The sequence below is a fragment of the Lontra canadensis genome, unplaced genomic scaffold (assembly GCF_010015895.1).
Source record: "Lontra canadensis isolate GAN:19392208 unplaced genomic scaffold, GSC_riverotter_1.0 scaffold18, whole genome shotgun sequence".
NCBI lineage: Eukaryota > Metazoa > Chordata > Mammalia > Carnivora > Mustelidae > Lontra > Lontra canadensis.
In genome coordinates this window covers 14,207,214-14,229,473 of record NW_022631012.1, presented here as the reverse complement: position 1 = coordinate 14,229,473, position 22,260 = coordinate 14,207,214, and the positions used below count along the sequence as shown (strand labels likewise).

Genomic DNA, 22,260 nt, shown 5'->3' with positions numbered 1-22,260 from the left:
ATAGCTGCTGTTCAAAAGGATGGAAAGATACAAAATAAGCCTTGTTGACTTTATTTCCCTTTTTAAAAATACTTTATGAGTGAGAAATTTTAAACTAATTACAGAATAAATAGAATTTCAGTGTAATTATATGCCAAGACACTTAATGTTCATGAAGAACTTTTATAGTCTACACATGTATTTTAAAGTTACCTTGAAAGAATGATACATAGAGGGACCCCCAAAAAAGGTCAAATAATACACAGCTGCAGATTCTAGTCTGCCCACCTAACTTGTCTGACTTCTCAGAGGTGATCATTATCATTGGTTTCTCGTAAACGTATACGTAAACGTATACATAAACGTATACGTATACAAATGTTTACTTACAGAATACCTTTGTTTTACACAAATGGCAGGATGCTATACGCAGTTTCCAACCTTTTTCTCATTTAATTACCTTGGAAAAATTTCTTGCCAATACTACAATACCTGTCTCATTCTTTGCATAGTATTCCATTTTTATATTACCCTTTGCTGTCTGCTAGCTCATTAATCTTATTTTGTATCCCTTTGTCTTACTTTGTATCTTTTGTCTATGTGGAGCAGTGAGTTGCTTTGCTGGCAGAGGAAAAGAATTCCTTTGGAAATCAGGTCAAGCCCCCAAACCGTAGCCAAAGAACAACAGAGAGATGAACTGCACCTAAGGGAGAAAGCGTGGAGAATGACTGATCTGGTCACAACTGTTAATTCCAGTTCTGTCATCCAGCTGTGTAAACCTGCACAATCACTTAAGCCATCTAGATTGATAAAATGATTTCTAAGATCCCTTTCAGCAATGAAGTTCTAAGATTTGGAATTCCTAAGAAGTTGCAGCTAACATATCCTGTTTAATATTTCATACATTAAAAACATCTCATTTTGTCTCAATCGGGTCATCAAAAAAGATAAAAGTATTTTGCATTTAAACACTCTACAGATTATGATCAAGGAAATAATTTTAAGGCTTCCCAAAGTGTTCGCTATTAGTGTTCTAGATATAATTTAATACTGCAACAAGAGCCATCTCGTCTGAAAGCTAGCATCAGCCATCAACTGTCCTTGCCCTGAATTACCTCTTTATATTTTTGCAGCAACCCCAAAAAGTACAAGTTTAAAGATGAGGAAAATAAGCTTCATAAAGATTAAGTTATTTAACTCACCTAAGGTCTTCCAGTTTGCTTCCCAAATAAACTGAATTAAAATGAATATTCATGGAAGATTATCTCAGTTTTACTTCCAAGTTTCTACATGACTCTGGATATATACTTTGTACTGATTCTCTTACTGGTTTTTAAAAAAAGAAAACCAAGGAGGGTTTATTTAAAAGCTGACTGTAAGTACTGTTCAAGCTAACAGAGGTTTTATCTTTTTTTTTCTTCCCAAAGGAAAAAGAATCATTAAAGAATTTCTTTACTTAATCTAAGAAGTAACCAAAAATGAAAAAAAAAAACCCAACTAATAATTAAATTGAATGTAACAATTCCTTTTCTAACAGACCGTCTTTTCACTTTTTGACCTGAGTAACTTTAATCTCTCTTCCTAAAGACAACTAGGAAGTTCAAAATAACTTTTTATGTATTTTTCCTCTCTTATTTATTATATTGTTTTTAATACCTGAAATTAATCCAACTCCAAACATAGGATATGAATGGGTGAATTATTTTAACAGAGAAAATTATTTTCTTCATAATTAAAATGCACCAACTTGATGCACTCAGATTACTTTAGATGAGCACATTTGCATTCAGTAAATATTTCTAGTCTTTCTTCAATGACATTGTAATAGATTACTAGGTGCAAAACAAAGAATGGCACAGAAACACATACAATGGCTCATTGTCTTCAACGATGACAACATTACTGGGATCTCTCCTGTATTTCTTCTTAAAAAAATAATTTCTCTAAAAAAGGGATAGGTGGAAAAGCATCTAGTGGGGAAAACTAACTGGGTTGAAGTTTAGCTATAGGTATAAATTAAAATTAAGACAGATTTGAGTATTTTCTGACATTGAAAAACTGAAAAAAGAGGCAGGCCTGACATTGAGTGCCAAGAAAAACCAGGATCAGATTAAACATGTTTTGGATGAATCACAAAACTAATAATCCAAATCACTATCATCTGATCCAATCGTTCTAATCCTGATTATACATCAAGACCTATGAGGTTTACCAAATACAAATACTATACCAAACCCCAAATATACTAAATCAAAATCTACAAAGTTGGGGCCTAGACATCTGTGTTTTTAAAAAGCTCAAAAGGGGGTGCCTGGGTAGGTTCAGTCAGTCATACAGATGTCTGATCCCAGGGTCCTGGGATGGAGACATAGGCCAGGCTCTCTGCTCAGCAGGGAGCCTGCTTCTCCCTCTCCCCGCTGTTCCCCCTGCTTGTACTTTCTCTCTCTCCATCAAATAAAATCTTTAAAAAAATAAAAAATTTACAAGACAAATGTAGTAGATAACGGCTGCTCACCTTTTTCCCTAATCTGAATCCTGATTTAAAAAATGATCCATGCTGTCCCCATATATACCTCATGTGCCTCAGAGGAAGAGCGTTCTGAACTAGAGAACCAGCTGGACTAAGGGTTATTCCATACCCTTTCCCAGTGACTGACTCAGGGATGGAGAGGTCTAAGCTCCTTTAAATCAATGAGACCCAAGGATCTGGTGGCAAATCCCGGGAAAGCTTTTGCATATTAAGAGAAGGCCCTTGGAATCCGGCTGACTCCCCCACTGCATGTAAATGGAGATGCGCGTGGCTCAAACTGCTACTGGCCATCATCCCATGACAAGGGTAGCCAGCCTTAGGATGGTGCCAGGGCTGCGGTTGAAAAAGGGAGGAAACCCGGGCTCTTGGTGATCGCACTCAATCACTGGGGCAGAACTACTACAGCGCCGTTCTGTTAGTAGACTTCTGCGTAACGATTCAGTACGTTTCATTAAGTCATTTTCAGTTGGATTTTCAGTTATTTGCATCTGAAAGCTCGAGTGGTCCCAGCAAGGATAGCAGTCTGAACCATAACAATCTGTATTAAATAGAAGCCACATAAACACCAATTCATATTTATTTAATCTACAAATCTCGGGCTTTTCCTTCCTATTTTAACAAGGAATGAATCTTCTAAAAAAATAATTTATATGTGGTGATATTTTTCCAGTATTTGAGCTGAACTGTATTTACAAGTTTGTATTCATGGCATCCACTTCATTATTTACTCAAAGTTTCGGCTATAGGCTTTATCTTGAATGTGTAAGACCATTCGCCGTGCATAGAAGTCCCTGTATTCCTCTGGTAATCCAGCCAGTGTTTTTAAAGCTCTGTCCAAAATTTGTGCAGCTCTTGATGCTGCTGTAGGATCTTTGTTTCCATAGGTATCTGTTTTGTCATAGCATTCAGATGGAAGGTGCTTCCAAAAGATATTCACTCCCACTCCAAACTCTTCAGAAATCACGTTATGGAACCATAAAGCTGGAGAAAGTTTAAAGAAAAAAAAAAAGTTAAAAATAAAACCTAGAGTAAAAAAAAAAAAAACAAACCCAAAATGTCAGCGAAATATCACAAATTGCATATAGCCAATGCAAAATTCTTGTAACTAGATCCCTTCGTTAGCACACTCCCAGCTTTTAACAGAATCATTTTAACTTTTATGAATTGCCAACCAATTTAAAGTGTCAATAACACAACCCTACTTTTAAAACCTTTGGAAACAGCAATTTTTCCTTTTAACTTGAAAGACATAATGAAGTTATATTTGTTTTGTAGTTCTGTAATTTGGGGCTATGTTTTGTGTTACTTGTTTACACTTCCTGAGTCATACAACCACATTAAAAATGTTTACTTTTTGTACACAGAACATTTCAATTATTTGAGGAGTATCTTTGACCTTTTCTGCCTCAGCACAATACTTTTGTTCTCAGATGTCCCATTCAAGCTGCATTTGGTTTTCTTTTCTTTTTTTTTTTTTAAGATTTTACTGATTTATTCAACAGAGAAAGAGAGAGATCACAAGTAGGCAGAGAAGCAGGCAGAGAGAGAGGGGGAAGCAGGCTCCCTGCTGTGCAGAGAGCCTGATGCGGGGCTCATCCCAGGACCCTGAGATCATGACCTGAGCTGAAGGTAGAGGCTTAACCCACTGAGCCACCCAGGCGCCCTTGCATTTGGTTTTCTAACTTGCTTAATTTTGCACTCATTGTAGCCTCCTTAGTTTTATACTTCTATTTGGAATGCAATTATAAATGTCATATTTCTTTCGGCTCCTGTATAGTAAGTATATAAAACTAAAGCAAATATTTTGGTGGTGGAGAAGATGAATAAACTATCATATGATATAGCTAATTAATTCTTCACTTCCTCTAGAACGTTTATTTCTTTGTTTTCAATTGAGTCTAAATGTTTTCAGACTATAGGTGCTATAGGAATATGAAAGCAACATCACAATATAACCAAGACGAAATACTAGGAATGTAAATGGGGCACCTAGGTGGCTCAGTCCGTTAAGCATCTGGTCTGCCTTCTGCTCTAGTCATAATCTCAGGGTCCTGGGATGGAGCCCTGAGTGGGACTCCCTGCTCAGTGGGGAGTCTGCTTCTCACTCTCCCTCTGCCCTCAAGCCTCAGTACTCTCTCTCAAATAAATAAATAAAATCTTAAAAAAAAATATTAGTCACATCAAAAAATGTTTAATTTTATGAATGGGAAAAAGTAAGATTTACAAGATGCTAAATTTTAGAAACAAACTCATTCTAAGAGTGCTCTAGGAAAAACAAAAGCTTAAAATATTTTGATTTGCAAAACTAGTTTCAAACATGGATTTAATCTTAACTATTCTTTTTTTCAGAATCTTTCTCCTCATTCAATACAACATGAAAAAAAGCTAACCATTCTGTTAAATTTAAATGCAAAGATGGGGGTTTTGCTTTTATTTCAAAATATATGCAAATGTTAAGTATTTCTGGCTTTTTTTTTAAGTTTTATACAGAGTAAGAGAAACTGCAAAGCTCTTAACCATTCTCTGAAAATATGAAACCAAAAAATTTAGGCAATACTAATGGATTTAAAGACTAGTGTGTTGACTGTTTATAAAAAAATCAGAGTAAGAAATTAATGTATCAAATTTTTATAGACAATTATGTTAAAGACATTGTATCAGGCCCCTTGGAGAATACAAAGATTGCTAAAATATAGTTCCTTATCCTCAAGCAATTTATAATATAGCCCCAAATGGGATCATCATATTTTTATTAATACTTTTTTTCTTAATTCTGTCACTGAAAAAGAGGCATTTTTCCCCCTAAATTTTATTTATTCATTTGAAAGAGAGAGCACAGACAAGGGGGAGAGGCAGAGGGAGGAGAGGCAGACTCCCCGCTGAGCTAGAAGCCAGGTATGGGGCTCTATTCCAGGACTCTTTAAGAGCATGACCTGAGCCGAGGGCAGATGCTTATTCCATCTGAGCCACCCAGGTGAGGTATTAATGATTAAAAATGTATTAACTTAAATATGAGAAATGTGAATATACAAACAATTTGTTAACACATTCCTTTAATCTTAATTATGGTTTTTATAATCGTAAGGTATTCACTTTTGAATAATTATAGATGTTCATTACATCACTAATAAAAACGAATACCTAGTTATTGTACAAAGAAATTAAGTGATACTAATTCAAACCCTAGAAAATAATGCACACATAAGACATCATAGGTGTTGGGATTATAACAATTTGATATTTAATAAAATCTCTAATCTGTTTTGGCTTTGAAATACACTTACCATTTCTTGGCAAATACTTAAGTGACTTAGTTCTAAAATATGCAATTTTTTTTTTAAGATTTACTTATTTATTTTAGAGAGACAGAGAGAGGGAGGGGAAAGTCTTAAGCAGACTCTGTGCTGAGTGCAGAGCCCAATGTGAGGCTTAATCTCACAACCCTGAGATCAGGCAGGACCTGAGCCAAACAAGAGTCGGACGCTTAGCCCACTGTGCCACCCAGGCATCCCAATATGCAAATATTTTAGAAATGATTAAAAAGAACAACAAGGTATAATCTTTTCCCAGTTATAAAATACCTTGTTTGATGTCATTTAACAATATAACTTAAGAGTATAATGTTATATTATAGATTGCTTTTGAAAATCAAGATTGTTAATTTTATAAGAATTTGCTTAAGCAGGGCACCTGGGTGGCTCAGTGGGTTAAGCCTCTGCCTTCGGCTCAGGTCATGATCTCAGGTCCTGGGATAGAGCCCAGCATTGGGCTCTCTGCTCGGTGGGGAGCCTACTTTCCCCAGCCCCCGCCTGCCTCTCTGCCTGCTTGTGATCTCTGTCAAATAAATAAATAAAATCTTAAAAAAAAAAAAAGAATTTGCTCAAGCATACTTTAAACACACATACACAGCTATATATAAAAATCAACTTGTATAGGACAGAAAACATGTAACATACACTTCTGTACTCAAAAAATCATGTAATGGATGAGTGACAGAGCATAGATTTTATAAAAAGGAAATGAATGAGGTCTAGAAATCTTACCAGGAATGAATAATACATCTCCAGCTTTCAGGGAACATTCATACCTTCTAGCCTTGGAAAACAGTGGATATTTAGTTAAGTCTGGGTTATCTATATCCAGCACTTCTGATTTAGTACCTTAAAAGTTCCAAAAAAGAGTAATACAGAGTAAGCAAAGTTAGCATGTCTTAAAAGGTAACCACAAATATAGACTTGAAAATGTATTCTTCTCTGTACCATTATTTATTGTATCCACAATGTAAGAACCGTTACTATTCTCCTGAAACCTAAGATGATTTTCAATGATCCATCCTTTATGACTACTGACATTCATGTACTATAATTAAGAAAACCTGAAAATTTCATTGTTCATATAGCCTATCATTACATATGTACACATGGAGAACACAAATACTTCATTTAGAAAGAAGCCTTTAGATGTTTTTCTATGAAAATAAAGAGGTTTCCCAAAAAGTGTAACTGAACAGACTAGACTTCAGAAATACAAACCTAAAAGAAAAGTACCTGATAAATATAAATACTGGGCATCTCGAGGACTGAAGAGCACAACACGCTTTTTTCCTGTCACTTGTATTAAGAAGTTATCCATGACCTGAAGGACAATAAGAACTTACGGAGAAGCAATATCTAAAATTTAAATAAACAGAACCAATGGTATATTCCAAACAGTTAAATGTAAATCCTAGAGACTTGACTCACATTATCTAAAACACTTATACTAATATTCTAACAATACAAACATTTGTACTGTAAATACAGCTGTACCTTCATTAAGGATGTTCCTGCAGCACCGCCTTAAAATGGAAAAGCCTGGCAAGCCATCAGGAAATCTGAGCACTATTTGCCTCTGCCCCACCACTCTGACACAGAGGGCTCTCCTTGGTTAGTTCATACTTATCTATCAAGGAATGCTAGATAGCCAATATCAGGCAACAGACTGAAAGCACTTGGGAAATAACTACCTTTTCCCAAGGTAGTTAGACCTTGGGAAAACAACACAAGGTTAACTGCTGTAATCAACCCTTAATTAAGTTAAAACTCTTTAAATATATATGGGCAACCATAATTTATTTGCCGGCATCTTCATTTCTAAATTATTTCTATAGGATTATAACCTGGCAAATTTTCTTGATGTACTTATTAATGGAGTAATCTTAACTATTTCTGCACTTTGTGGAAAATGTTAAAAGGCAGAGATATGTAATTCTCAGCCAAGGAATTAAAATACATACTAAGCAAGATATATTCATAATTATTTACATATCACTTCTACCTAAGCAATTTTCATTACTAACCCTTTTCTTATGTAAACCTTAACTACATAACAAGCATTCCTTTGACTTATTTTTAATGTAAGAAAAGCTGTATAGAATTCTATTATAAATCTAGATAAAAGTGATACTAGTTAAAATTTAAGTCACACAATACAATTAAAAATTTATTTAAGTTACCACATCATTTTTTCACTCTATCATTTATGTAAAACCTTTAAAAAATAAGCTAAGAATTTATGTTTATCTCATTTAATTAGTTATGTTAAAATCCTCCCAAGGGGTCCTCTGCTGAATTATAACATAAAACTTAATATAGCTTGATTTAGAGTTTTTTTTAAAAATTATCTTTAGAAACCTATTAGGTATTGCTTTAGCTTCCTATATTTCTCTACCCAATACCAAACCATACACAATATTATACTTTTAATGTGTTTATAATATTTATATGCATATATTTAAGCAAGTAAAATTATAATACCATAGAGTAAATGATCAGGGGCAATATTCTATACATCTTCCTGCTCAACAAATACAGTGTACATTTCACATTCTCAAGGGATGTATAATCTAAGGCCATCAGAAATCCCCGAATTCTTATACCTGGAAATGGCTCTCCACAAACTTGTGCTTTCTCTTGAATAACAGTTCCATCTAGTTATGTATATCATTTCCACATCCTCATTGTCACAACCTTACTGCTTTTTCCACTTGTACAACTTTCCCCCTCATCTGATGGCCATTTTTCACATACTCAAAATCCGCTTCATAAAACACACACACACACACACACACACACACACAATATAATAAATCGAGAACACTATCACAGAGCAATGCAAATGTGAGACACTAACTAGGCTACGGCATTAAATAATTTATTCCCATATCACCAACTTGCAGAGCCCGTTTTCAAATCTCATGTTTCAGCAAATTATGTCTGCAAGATCTTTAGGGTAATCTACAGAAAGTTGAAACTGTAAATGCTATGTCTCTAAAGACTAAATATCTACTGTAGCTTCAGATTTCTCATTTATGTAGCATACATCATAGTGGGTCCAAAGTTGTAATCCTGGTGAGCTAATTCGAAAAACACTGGAGAAGAACTGCTCCTCCTTGAAAAATTTTGGAAACTTAATATCTCCTTCCAGCAAAGGAAACTGCTTTCTGATATCTGCAACATCCTGCATTGAGAGAAACATGGTAAGAATTTTAACAATAATTGCAATTTCAATGTTAATAATAAATTCAATATTTATGTAATGTTTGTTTTATCTCAGACTGCCATCAGATTCCATGGTATTAAGGAGGAATGGGGTAAAACTCTGTTCACTGCTGTAAAACACTAGTAAGGGACCACAGTCAACACATGAGCTTTCAAATGAAGGAATAACAGACTATGTGGCAGGCTGCAGACTCAATGCCATTAGGATCGTTAAGCTTAACATGCTTCATTAATAGGTTCTTCCTATTTAGACAACAATCATACACTTGTCCAATAACAAGGATTTAAAATTTAGCAGTCAACAATCTGAACGTTATCAACTATGTTAAACCTGTGGGTTTTACCGAGGGAAGAGGCTGAAAGAAGTTAAAGAACTAAATGGAGACAGAAAAAGGAAAAAACAGAATCTTACTTAATCATTTTAGGGACCATTCCCTAACATTGCACCATATTAATATGACTCTGAATACATGTCAAAGCTTGTATTAGTAAATTATTCCGTATTTTAATAATTAATTTAGGTTATATTTTATTAGCTGAATGGCTATCTGTAAAATATAGTAGAAAGGATTTTTTAATTGTGTTGAGACTAGAGGAGATGACTTTAAACACTAAGATACTATGGTCCTACTTAACAAATAATCAACTTTTAATAATTTTACTTCTTTTTTTCTTTTAAAGATTCACTTATTTATTTTAGAGAGAGAGCGAGCAGGGGAGGGGCAGAGGAAGGGCAGAGAGAGAGAGGGAAAATCCTCAAGCAGACTCACTGCAGAGTGCAGAGCCTGACTCAGGGCTTGATCCCAGGACCCTGAGATCATAACCTTGAGTGAAAATCAAGAGTTGGGCACTCAGCTGACTGAGCTACTCAGGAACCCGCTAATAACTTTACTTCTTATTCAGGGGCAGAAATCATTGAGAAAAGAATGAGAAAAAGAAGAAAAAGGTCATATGTCAGGCAATAAGTATAAAAACCACAGTGCCAGTTTAAATATACGCATCCATTAGGTTTTAAGCCTTTATTTTACATTCAGAATTCTTACCTTTCTAGGGTCTTCCCCAAGCGACCGTAGGTAGTACTTCTCATCCTTAAACACCCGAAAGAAAAGTAACATAAATATTCATATAAAAATAATAGAAAGTAAAGACAGAGGAAATGAGTTTTAAAATCTAACCCAGTTATTTTTGAAACAGTTCCGTCTTCTTACCCTTTCTACTAATGCTCTCTGGTGGCCATATGAAGAAATGTCTTTATAGGCTGCGTGTAATAATGACTGGATCCATAAAATATTACATAAATATGAAAGGCAACACACACCTACTATATCTAAAACAGAATGCTTAATTTGCACTTTAAATTATTTAGACTCTTAACAGCAAGTCTTAAAAGAATTCTCATTTGTAAAACATACATGGTCTCCAGGTATTGTTGAGGTCAATAACAAACTTGTTAATATAATGCAAATGTAGAATAGATGATAAATAAGATAATTATACTTTCAGTAATACATTTTTTTAAAAATCTGGAACACTGCATTTTACCAAATTAAGCCTACCATGGACATATAAATTCTCAAGCCAAATCCTTTACAGTCTGCTCATGTATGAATTAGAAATATGTCATTTCAAAAAAAAAAAGTCATTTCAGAGTAGTACATTTATGTTGATACTTGAATTGAAAAAACTGCCCATTGACCTTCACTGAGTAGCTATAAGAGGGAACTGTTTGAATTATAAAGCACTACTGTTGTTTGCATTTCCTCTAAGAAACAGGAGAACTGAGATGCTGGGTCAAGCACAAGGGCAATCCAACTCAAGAATTCTGCCTCTTTTATATATACCTACACTGACCACTATAACACAACATTCAAAAATCCATGTTATTTACTTTAACATATTATAAATTTATGACCAAAAATTTAACTCTATTCTCAGATCCAGTGTTTTTCTATTTTTAAGCAGTACCAGATAATTTCTATAAATTCATTATTGGCTAAATAGGTTTCAAAGTATGTTCTTCAAAATTCTAAAAGTTTTCTACCAGTTCTAACATTTCAGGATTGGAAAAAAAAAAAAAAAAGACTCATGAGGTGCACTGCTCAGAACCCCTTCAAGAAAGAATTCATTGCTAGCTGCAAAGAGTGTGATTATCTTCTGGCTACCAGCTATTAATTCTTCCAGGTCCACCTCAGCCTTTCAAGAGCCTTTCGAGGCTTTTCTTGGGGCAGCCCCAACCGCTGACTGAGCAAGACATGAAAGGCTTAGACACTGCCACCCACACGAGACTCCTCTAACAGGCAGCCTTTGCTTAGGAGTTCCAGCATAAGCTGGGAGAGTCCATCGATCTCTGGCACCTTCTGACGGCTTCCCCCTACCCAAACCCCCCCCCCCCCCCCCCCGTTCCTTTCAGAGGTATTATTCTCCAACAAACCTATCGGCACTCCTAATTCCATCTTAACACCTGCTTCCTGGAAGACTGAACTGACAGTCTATGTTCATCTTATTGACATACTTCCATCATTTTAAGATGTAAATATATATGTATAGTCAGCTGCCCTTTGGAACTTTCCTGTCCAAGGGAAATGTAATGAGCAGCACAGATTTAAAGAGCCATGAGATGTCAAGTGAAGTAAAAGAAACAAGAGACACAAGATAAAGGATTTATGTCTAAAGATTATGGAAAGTATATAAAAGAATATACACTGTTAGTTCAGGTATCTGATTAACTGATTCCATTAACTCTGTGAGTTTCAGGAGACAATCTAATCATACCACAGAATCTCATCTTCGTGGTCATCTAGTGTAACCACTACCTGTTGAGACAACGGTGAGCAGGCAGCACCTGTCACTACCAAACTGGCCAACAGCCCAGCTGGCTCAAATGCAGACAACAGCTTTATTCAAAGCTTGAAAAGCAGTTCATTTTTAAAATGTGCTTTTGAGATAACAGTGAATTTTTTAAAAAAAAATATATATATAAGCCTCAATGTTTTATCTCAAGCTATTTAAATTGAATTATTTAAAACTGGATTATAATGTAAATAAATAGAATTCTTCTGCATTTAATCCTGGACAAATATTATAACAAATACAACAGAAGTCACATTGATAATAACAAAAATAAAATATAAAAGTAGTCTGACGGTCAATATGATATGAAAATAAAGTTCTCCTTTGGCATTTGAACTTTGCACATCAGACCAAAGCATTTTCTTTCCTTTTTTTTTTTTTTAACGGCGAGACTGCACAAGCAGGGGGAGCAACAGGTAGAGGTAGAGGAAGAAGCAGGCTCCTTGCTGAGTAGGGAGCTCAATGAAAGTCTCAATCTCAGGACCCCAGGATCGTGACCTGAGCCGAAGGCAGCCGCTTAACTGACTGAGCCACCCAGGCACCCCAGAACAAAGCATATTCAGAAAAAGTATGATTAATCGCTAACATTTAGGGAGTAGTTTCTACATGTCATGCATTGTGCTAAGTACTCTACAGATTTTATTTAGTTAACTGTCACAGAAACCTTATTAAATAGGTACTTTAACTGTTCCCATTTTATAGGTGAGTATACTGAGGCACAGAAAAATAATTTGGCCAAGGTTTGAGATCTAATAAATAGCAAGACTAGATCTACTGGCATACAAACCCAAACCTTAAAAATAGCTCTCAGAGAAGGCTACAACCCTTTTATATCTAATATTCTTGTTTAAGAAAATCCACCTAATATATACATATTAATGTTTTCTAAAGAAAATAGGTTCAAATCAGTTACCTCTGAAATAAAGAATTCTTCATGCTTTTCTTCAGCTGCCCTCTGAACCAACTTATCAAAAGGTAAAGTTCTGAAATAAATACAAAGAAGCCTTGGACTCAATAAATCAACTAGTAAATACCCTTATCACTATACATATAGGCTTGTTGCAGTTGTATATGCTTTGCTGTTTTATAATAGCTGTAATTTAATCATAACCTATTATGTGGAATTCTAAATTTTCAAAATTCTTTTAGGTCCTTTCTATTTGACCTAGACTGTCTAAAATTACAATTTCAAAAATTAAGGACTTTTAAATCTATGCGACAGATGAATCCTTCTTATGTCAATACTCTCCTATTCCAAGTTACTGTTAGAAAAATATTACTGTGGTATCCGGTTACCTCTGGATATACACAAACTTTCAAATGTGATACTTCAAGTGTCATGGCAAAACAAGTCTTGAGACTGTGGAATGGGACAAACTACAAAGTGCCCCTTTGGAAGAGACCCCAGGCAAATGGTCCAGAGAGATCAAGTCCTCACTCTCTCACTCATCTTCCTGCCTTTTGGCACTACCAGTGGAAACAGAAGCTCACAGCCCTGCTCTCACTCTCCTTCACCACTCTGTCATTTGAAGTCTTAGGAATACCTCAAGGAGAATTCAGGGAAGTGACCAAGTTTTATTCTTCTTCATTATTTCTGTTCAAATGGCTATCTCCTTCCCTTGTGGTAAACAGAGCTGAACATCACATAAGCAGTCGTTTCCTTTTATGTCACTCTTGAGCCTGGAGGCTACCATTTTTCTGGTTCTCATCCTGTCCCTTCACCATCCTAGAAGCAGAAGTACGGACGGACCCTGACATGAAGTTGGTAATAGTAACATCAAGACAATGACCTCCTAAAAAGCATCTGAGTCAAAAGCCTCTCCCCCTAACCCTCACTGCACTCCAGCCGCCAAACCTCTGATTAAGAGTAGAAGTCTTTTCTCTTTTTTTTCTTTTAGTCTTTTCACTCTTACCACCAAGTATCTTTCCACTTGAACTCTGTACCGAGGAAGTGGGGAGAAAAGGTTAGCAAAAACCCTTTCTCCTCTGTAAGAAGATGACCTTGGGCTTACCCTTTTCCTAGCAATGCTTTTGTAGAAACCTGCTGAGTTAAGATAAATGTAGAGTGTCACCTGTGATATCAGTTAACATTGTTTCTTGTAAAAAATGACCCCTAATGGATGAACTATGTCTAAACTGAAAGGTCGATGCGTGGATTATAAATATTTGTTAAGAAGGGAAAGATATGGCTTCCCTGTGTGGTGTAACTCTTGTCATTGAGTTTCTCCCTTGGAGGAACCTAGAAACTAAATTTCATGGGCCATTTCATGTCATTGGTTTCTATGGACTAGTTGGCTTAATTTAGCCAAGGTGTTTCTATACCCATCTTTATAGTCATGTTCCCTTGCAAGTAAGCTGTCACTTGGTGAACCAAAAAAATGGCTCCTGGATTGGTGTAAGGACTCCCACTGATACTATACGGCTAGAATGTGGATTCCTGTGTAAAGCTAAGTGAATCTGTTGCCAGATTATGGACTAGTGGGTCCTGTGGACATGAATGTCAATCTGAACTTGAGGACACTGCTGATGATTATGTGTAAGAGTGAGCACTGCAAGAGAGAAGAAAGGAGTCTGCCACCTGAAGACCAATTTGCTGCTACAGTTTCTAATTAACTGTATCAACAAATTTACTTGGCATCCTCCTATGCAATGTTTTCCATCTCTTACCTCATCACAAACCCTTCATTCCTACTAAAGCAACTCTGAAGAGTTTGGGGAAAATACGGAAGCCTCTCCGGTCCAGAGATATCCCTAATTTGGTGCAGTTGCCTCGGCTTATCTTTGCACTAGATACTAGTTGAAAACTCTAAAGTGTTTCAAGACCTTTCTAAGAACAGGGCAGACAGAGTAACTCAACCCCGAAAAGCAGAACTTGAGTGCTCTCAGCAGTTTTTTCCCTTGGGTAATGGCGCCTGTCAGAGCTGTAGAAGCAAAGCTAAGAGAAGAGGAAATGAGGTAGGAATTGGGAATTCCTTAGACTCAAGGATTTAATCTATCCCATGCATGTTTCAAAAAAAGGACATTTGCCATTTAAGTTCCATCTGTCTGGACTGGTAAACAGACCAGTAAGGGAGGTAGTATCAAAGAGGGGGTTAGGATCATGGGTTCTGTGGAGTCAGGCTAATTTGGGTACAAATTTGGTTCCATTATTTCAAGCCGTATGGTCTTGGGTAAGTTACTTAATGTTTTTAAGCCTCCATTTTCTCGACTGTATAATTATTGAAAACAAAACAAACAAACAAAAAAGTACCTCACAGACTTTCTAAATTAAATGACTAATATATGATCTAGGATGCATGGCACAGTACTTGGTATATAGTAAGCACTCAGTAAAGGACAAGTGGTGGGGTTAATAACAATGGTAATATACCCCTCAGCAGGACAAAAGTAGTTAGCAACATTAAGAAAAAGAAAAAAAAATCTCGCACCGTCCTGTTTCTCATTTGCAAAGGCTGCTTTGCAAAATCAAGATCAGGATTAATGAAAGTATAATAAATAATAAGAGCAGGATGATGAAAGGGATTAGATGATGTGATAGAAGCAATTAAAGCTGTAAGAGTCAAACTGATTTATTTCTTTAGATCTATGACCATAAGAATACCAACAGTATTCTTACCGCACAATACTCTCACGCATAGTACCCCGGTTCTGAGAGCCACCAAGAAGAAAGAAGTAAAAGCTAAGACCTGGAAATGTATTGCTCTTCAAATATTTAAGTAAGCAGAAATGCAACCTGGAACTGAAGTGATAACAATGATTTATGCGTGTAGGATTTCTTCCTTCTAGACCCTTTCTGACCTAGATGCCTCCCTTCTTTCCTACTCCCTGGTAACTGCCAACAATGACTAAATCTATTTTTTTTTCTTGCACTAAAAAAATAATCTTGCAACTCTTCAGTAGCTCCAGTGAAAGGCTTGAAGAAAGCTGGGATAGGAACTATTACATAATATATGTGATTCAAAAACAAGTTTTGAAAAGTTTATGGAACATGACAAAACAGCAAAGCAATTCAAGATGAAGTTTCAATACCCATTTGTTATGGCTTTGGACTCTCTGGAAAATAAACATCATTAACTGCTGGCTTAAAAATGTTCACCATTCCAGCACTTTCTTCCACCTTTTTGATTTAATAAAAAATGAAAAGTTCTTACACTTAGAAAAACTTACAGCAATTAAATTCAATTCACGGCCTATTAAAAACGAAAACTATAATGGTGAACATTCAAAGGATCAAAAACTAAGAAATACTTTGGCAAGCTGCTATATGAGCCTGGAAAACTCTAATGAGAAAGGAAAGGCTCTGGACATTAGAAGCTCTGTTTAACTCATCTCTAAACTCTGGAACGAACAGTGAGAACCACCTTTCTTTAAAAATCACTCTTTTGTGAACTACATGGTTTTTCAATAGACTGAATTTGCTGGAAACTGCACATGCCCAGAATATAATTTGTTTTTTAGCATTTTTAATGAAACATGGGAATAAATAACGTTATTTATAAGATTACAACGTTTAAAACTTTCAAGTTTGAACATTCAGCAGTGTTTAACTATCTTTTTTACTTTTAAGACATCCCAAAGCATAAAATGACAACCACAAGGGAAATTAAAAGTATTAAAGGTTATTTTGTCAAAAGAGAAAATTTAGTGTGATTTTTTTTTTTCAAAGCATTGAAGTTGATGAAAAACTGTATCAAACATAACAACTACCTGTCCTTTATTTCTGAAGAGGGCAGAAAAAGAAAACATGGCTTATGTATCTGTCACAATTATGAATTAGAAAATCTTCTAAAAATAAGAGCATTAAAAATCAGAATAGGTTATGAGGGAAAACTTTAGAGTTCATTACTCTATAACAATTACTAATGAGGTCAGATCTACTAATTAATGAAGCAGGAGTGAGGATAGCACACCCAATGTTAGAGGCACTCTAACACCAGTTACAGAAATCCAGTTCCTTCCATAGCTCCAGAAGCTATAAGCCAAATACCCTATTTGAAAAAAATGGTCTTAGAAAATGTCTTTCTATAACTGTGTGAACTCAGAATCCGTGTCTTTTAAAAGCTATTCTTTAAAATTACAAAGCTATTCTGTGACGGTATCAAAGTAGCCAAAAGGGGAAATGCCATACAGTCTTTGTAAAATAAGACAAAAATATCTGCAAGGTTCAAAATAAGTTACTTGTAGTCCCAGAGTAAACCTCAGAAGAAAATACCTATACACAAAGTTCTTACTAATGAAGTCCATCTGGGCAACTGCGGCGACATGAACCTTTACTTCTTTTCTCCCTCCAACCTGGCTCAGGTAATCCACTGTCCATTTGCTTGTACATGCCCCCAAGTCAATTCCTTCCAACACCAGGGGTTTTCTCTGTAAGTGGGGAACAGCATACAACCAAAAATTAGGGAAAATGAACAATATATCCGGAATTATATTTATATTATTATTTATATTATATTATATATTAATTATATTATTTGGCCATAGAAGGACAAAAACAATTAAATTATTCTTGATCCTAAAACACTCAAACTCACACCTTTCGACAATGCATGCTATAGAGCAGGATAACAGCAATGTAATAAACTTGGAATGAAACTTTAACATTAGGAAAACAAACTAAATGAAACAGCAGTACCATCAGTAGCTGAGAACCAGAAATCTGAACATTATTTAAAGCATTTTCAGGGTGGCTGGGTGCCTCAGTCGGTTGAGCATCTGACTAGTGGTTTCAGCTCAGGTCATAATCTCATGGATCATGGGATTGAGGCCCACGTCTGGGCTCAAGTGCTCAAGGGGGAGTCTGCTCAAGATTCTCTTTCTCCCTCTGCTCTCCCCACCCTCACACTTACTCTGTCTCTCTCAAATCAGTCAACCTTAAAAAAAAAAAAAAGGCATTGTCACAAGTGTTATTTATGACAAAATATAAATGATGATTAAAATTTGTATTTTATAGTCAAATACTGTTCATAATTTTTTATTTTGATACTATTCCAAAGTTGTGGAAAGCTGCAAGAAGAATCCCCATATACCCTTTACTCTGGTTCAACAACTGTTAATTTAACATTTGCCCCATTTACTTTATAATTTGCTCTCACTCTCACTATGTGTGCATAGAGAGGAACATAGTACTAAAAATAATTAAATTTTTTCTTAACTACTTCTAAGTAAGTTGCAGACATACTCCTTTATCTCCAAAAACTGAAGTATATTTCCTGAAAAAAAGACCTTTTCTTACATAGCCACAGAGTAATTATCAAAATTACATTTAGCACTGATGTAATACTACAACTTCACAGTCCATATCCAAATTTTCCAAACTATCCTAATATTATTCCTTATAGTGTTTTTTCCCCCTATTTCTGAGATACCACATTGCATTGAGTTGCCATGTCCCTTAATCTGAACAGTTCCTCAGCTGCCTTCTTCCATGATCTTGATGTTTTTGAAAAATATAGACCAGTTATTTTGTAGGATGTCCTTCAATTTCGGTTTATCTGATGTTTTTTCATGATTGGATTCAGGTTATGCATTTTTATTTGTATTTATTTTCCCCAAAGATTTTATTTATTTATTCGACAGAGAGAGAGACAGCGAGAGAGGGAATACAAGCAGGGGGAGTGGGAGAGGGAGAACCAGGCTTCCTGCCAAGCAGGGAGCCTGATGCAGGGCTCGATCCCAGGACCCTGGGATCATGACCTGAGCTGAAGGCACACGCTTAACCACTGAGCCACCCAGACGCCCCTGGGTAATGCATTTTTAGAAGCAATGTACCAAAGAAGCAATGTTGTATCCATCTCAGTGTAACACATCAGGCAGCACAAGATGTTTTGCCCTATTATTTATGGTATTAATTTTGATCAACTGGTAATTCATTCCTGAATTAAGTATTGTTATGATGAAGGCAAAAATTATGATTTTTAAAAACTCCATCATCTTCTACATTAATTGACTAACGTCAAAATGAACTAATTTATCTCCACCTATTAATTTTATTCACTTGGTTATAATCTACTGATATAATTTTGATGCTTGAATTATCTTATATTTGGCCAGGAGGATCCAAATCAAGCTGGCTCTTGTGACTTTTTACCTTAACACTTCCTTATTTTATAGCAAAAAAAACCCATAATCCAGAATCCTCTTATACTCTTTCATTCCCAGCCCCACAGTCATTTCTTCAAGCAGCTCTGATTTCTTTTAAAGGGAATGTTACTTAGAAACCATGATCTGGGTGTTAGAGGTGTTCATTGCTATTGAGGTTATCATTACTACCAGGCCTTCTCAGTGGACAGAGCTAGGAAATATGTGCAAGTCTGTATACTCATTCCCCCTTTTCCCAAATATGCGTGCGTGTGCATGAGCACAGCCCCTCACCCCACCTATGTATTTATATGTATCATATAGCTACCGTATCTATTTATCTCTCTCTCCAAGCACACATATATACTACACACACACACACACACACACACACACACACACACACAATGGATATATGTATGAATGAACCATAATACCTCTAATACTGATACCTCAATTCCGATCTTATATCACAAGACTCATCTTAATTTTTGCTTATATATTTGTAACCCCTTTCTCTTAACAATGAGAAACCTCACTCCTATCAATGATTCATCTTTAATTAATTAAATTGCATAAATTCACAGTAAGTACTTTTACAATTGCTAAGTCACACCACTATAAAAAGCAAGTCTATTAACTAGAGCTCAGTGTTTAATATGTTTGTTTAATATGTAAAAGTGACTTGGGTTTCTTATCTTCCTCCGAGTTTTGGGTTTTTCAATCATCCTTACCCTTGCTAATTTTATTATTACTATTACTTTAGAAGGTAAAACATTAATGGGATCCCAAAAGTTGAAACTATACAAAAGGGTCACCACAGCCACATTCTTCTATCCCATATTCACTCATCCTCTGTAGTTAACCAGTCTCATTTCTGGCTTATCATTCCTGTTTTTTTGTTTTTTGGTTTTTTTTCAAAGAGACCAAAAACATATATACTTCTTTGTTTCCCCTTGTTTCACAAAAAGGTGGCATGTTACATATTTTCTTTTGCAATTTGATTTTTTAATTTAAAAACATACCCTGGAAATCACTGCTATCAGTTCAGCTAATCTCCCTCATTCTTTTTTACAGCTTTGTATACCATGTGTAAATGAGTAATTTAATCACTCTCCTACGCATAGTTTTTTTTTAGGTTATTTGCAATAATCATCAAAGTAAACTCCTAAAAGGATGGCTGGATCATAAACATATACACAGTTTCATTAGATATACCAAATTCCCCTCCATAAGGGTTGTACCACTTGGCATAAAGTGTGAGAGTGCCAGTTCCTTCACAGCCTCACCAAGAGTAGTATTACTAAAAATCAGCCTTTTGATTTTTTGCCAATGATGGATAAGAAATGGCACATCAGTGTGTGGCCTGAAGTTCTCTTATTAGGAAAGCTGAACATCTTTTCATGTTTATAGGCCATTTGATTTTTTTTTTTTTGTCGACTGCTCACATTTTATCAGATTTTTGGCCTTTCACACCCCACCCTGTATTTTTTAAAAGTTCTTAAATATACGGGCTTTTATGGCCCTTTTATGAAACATGTTGTCAATATTTTTTCCCAGCTTGTATTTTACGTATTCAAATGTTAATCTTTTACTACATCTGAATTTTCATAGTTAGAAAGCCCTTTCACAGGCCCACAATATAGAAGAATTTACCCGTGTTTTCTTCTAGTACTGTGTAGTCTTTTTTTATAGTTGTATCTCTGATCCATTTAGAGATTACTCTTGCATATGGTGTCAGATATAAATCTAATTTTATCATTTTTTCAATGACAATCCAGTTGCCCCAGCATCATTCATTTAAAAATTCCTCTGCTCCAGTGATTCTGAACATCTCACCTTCATCACATACTTAAATCTTTATTTCTGGATATATGTAGATCTCCAGACTTTTGGTTTTATTTCTCTGGTCTATCTACTCATGCACGTATTATCACACTGTTAATTATTTAAACATGTTAAAAATATGAAGACTATGTCCCCTCGTAGATTTTCTTTAGTGTTTCCGAGTAGACAGATCTTGTTTTCCCATTTCATTAATTTCTAATTTTACTACATTGTGACAAGAGTGCTGTCTGCAATTTTCCAGTTTATGAAACTCAGTGATGCAACACAGACCATCCAGCATTAGATCCACAAATAAATGAAGGCTTAGATCCTCTCTGTAGGTTGCCAACTCCTGAAAGAAAAAACTTCATTCCTGCTTCTTTAATACTGAGGACTGTACTCTTACTTGTAAATATCAAGTAAAATTGCGGGGAGAGAGGAGAGATCAACCGTAAGCATACCAACTATATCCTTGTGGATTATTTTTTCTTTAAATACCTGCTGGGCTATTTAGTCTCAGTTTCTCTCAAGGATGGGCTCCCTTACAAAGCAGTGCAAGGAGAAAGACTTCTCTTTAATATTTTCCTCTTGAGTTTTCTCTAAAAGAACAAAGGTTCGAATTGCACATATAAGAGCGTCCAGTGCCTGAACTAGAACCCAGGTTCGTTAGAATCCAAGACCGGTGGAAGTTTCCTGAAGGATTCCCACTGCTCCCCCCTTTAGCTCAAGGCAGTGAAAAATTGCTCTTCTGAATCCAACAACTCGAAGAGACTAGCAGGCACCTTTTGCGCCACCAGCGGGGCGGTGAAACCTCCTCTAAACTTCAGGAAACCCGAAACAAGATGGGTGGGGGTGGGGAAGCTCCCTTCGTTGCCATGGTAACGGAAAGAGCGTCAGAGAGTCCCAGAGAGGCCACTCTTCGCAGTGAGCAAGGCGCTTCTCGCACTCAGGTCTCCGCTGTCATCCTGCTCCCCACAAACGTGGAGCTGTTCTCTCTGGAAAACTCAGCAGATGAGCCATTCGCCATCCCCCATGCGCCCTCTCCCCTAGCCACAGAGCCAACCAACCTTCCTCAGCCGCCCGCTGCCTCCTCCCCATACTCTGGGTCTCAAGAAACCAACCTGGAGCCGCTCAGGTGGTAGAGAGGGGCTCACCTGTGGGTAGAGGTGCTGCACGAACTGTTCCTGCGAAACGCCCTCAAGCCGAGGCACCGGGATACTCTGCCAGGCCATGGTGGCTCACGCCAGTCCTCTTGCAAGTCCGGGAAACCCCGGCCTGACGCGTCCCCCAGAATACCGTCCGCCCGGAAACACGAGCCGGAGAGAGAAGGCCCGCGGCAGCGGCGGACGCGCGAGCGTGGCTGGTCGGAGAGCGAGACTGGGGGCTAAAAGGCCTTTACGTGAGCGGCGTGCTGGGGGGCGGAATGGGGCCGACTCACCAGAGGTGGCAGCAGCA

General features: G+C 36.4%; 1 protein-coding gene across 1 annotated transcript; it reads right to left on the bottom strand.

Moving 5' to 3' along the window:
• Window positions 1-2,996: 2,996 nt before the first annotated feature.
• Window positions 2,997-22,082, bottom strand: TYW5 (tRNA-yW synthesizing protein 5). Its single transcript, XM_032860139.1, has 8 exons — window positions 21,960-22,082; window positions 17,111-17,265; window positions 12,812-12,881; window positions 10,092-10,136; window positions 8,870-9,007; window positions 7,057-7,144; window positions 6,553-6,669; window positions 2,997-3,490 (listed from the first exon to the last, which is right to left on the bottom strand). Exons 1-8 carry the CDS (start codon window positions 22,035-22,037, stop codon window positions 3,234-3,236), a joined length of 948 nt encoding a protein of 315 aa, XP_032716030.1. The 5' UTR covers window positions 22,038-22,082; the 3' UTR covers window positions 2,997-3,233.
• Window positions 22,083-22,260: the final 178 nt, after the last annotated feature.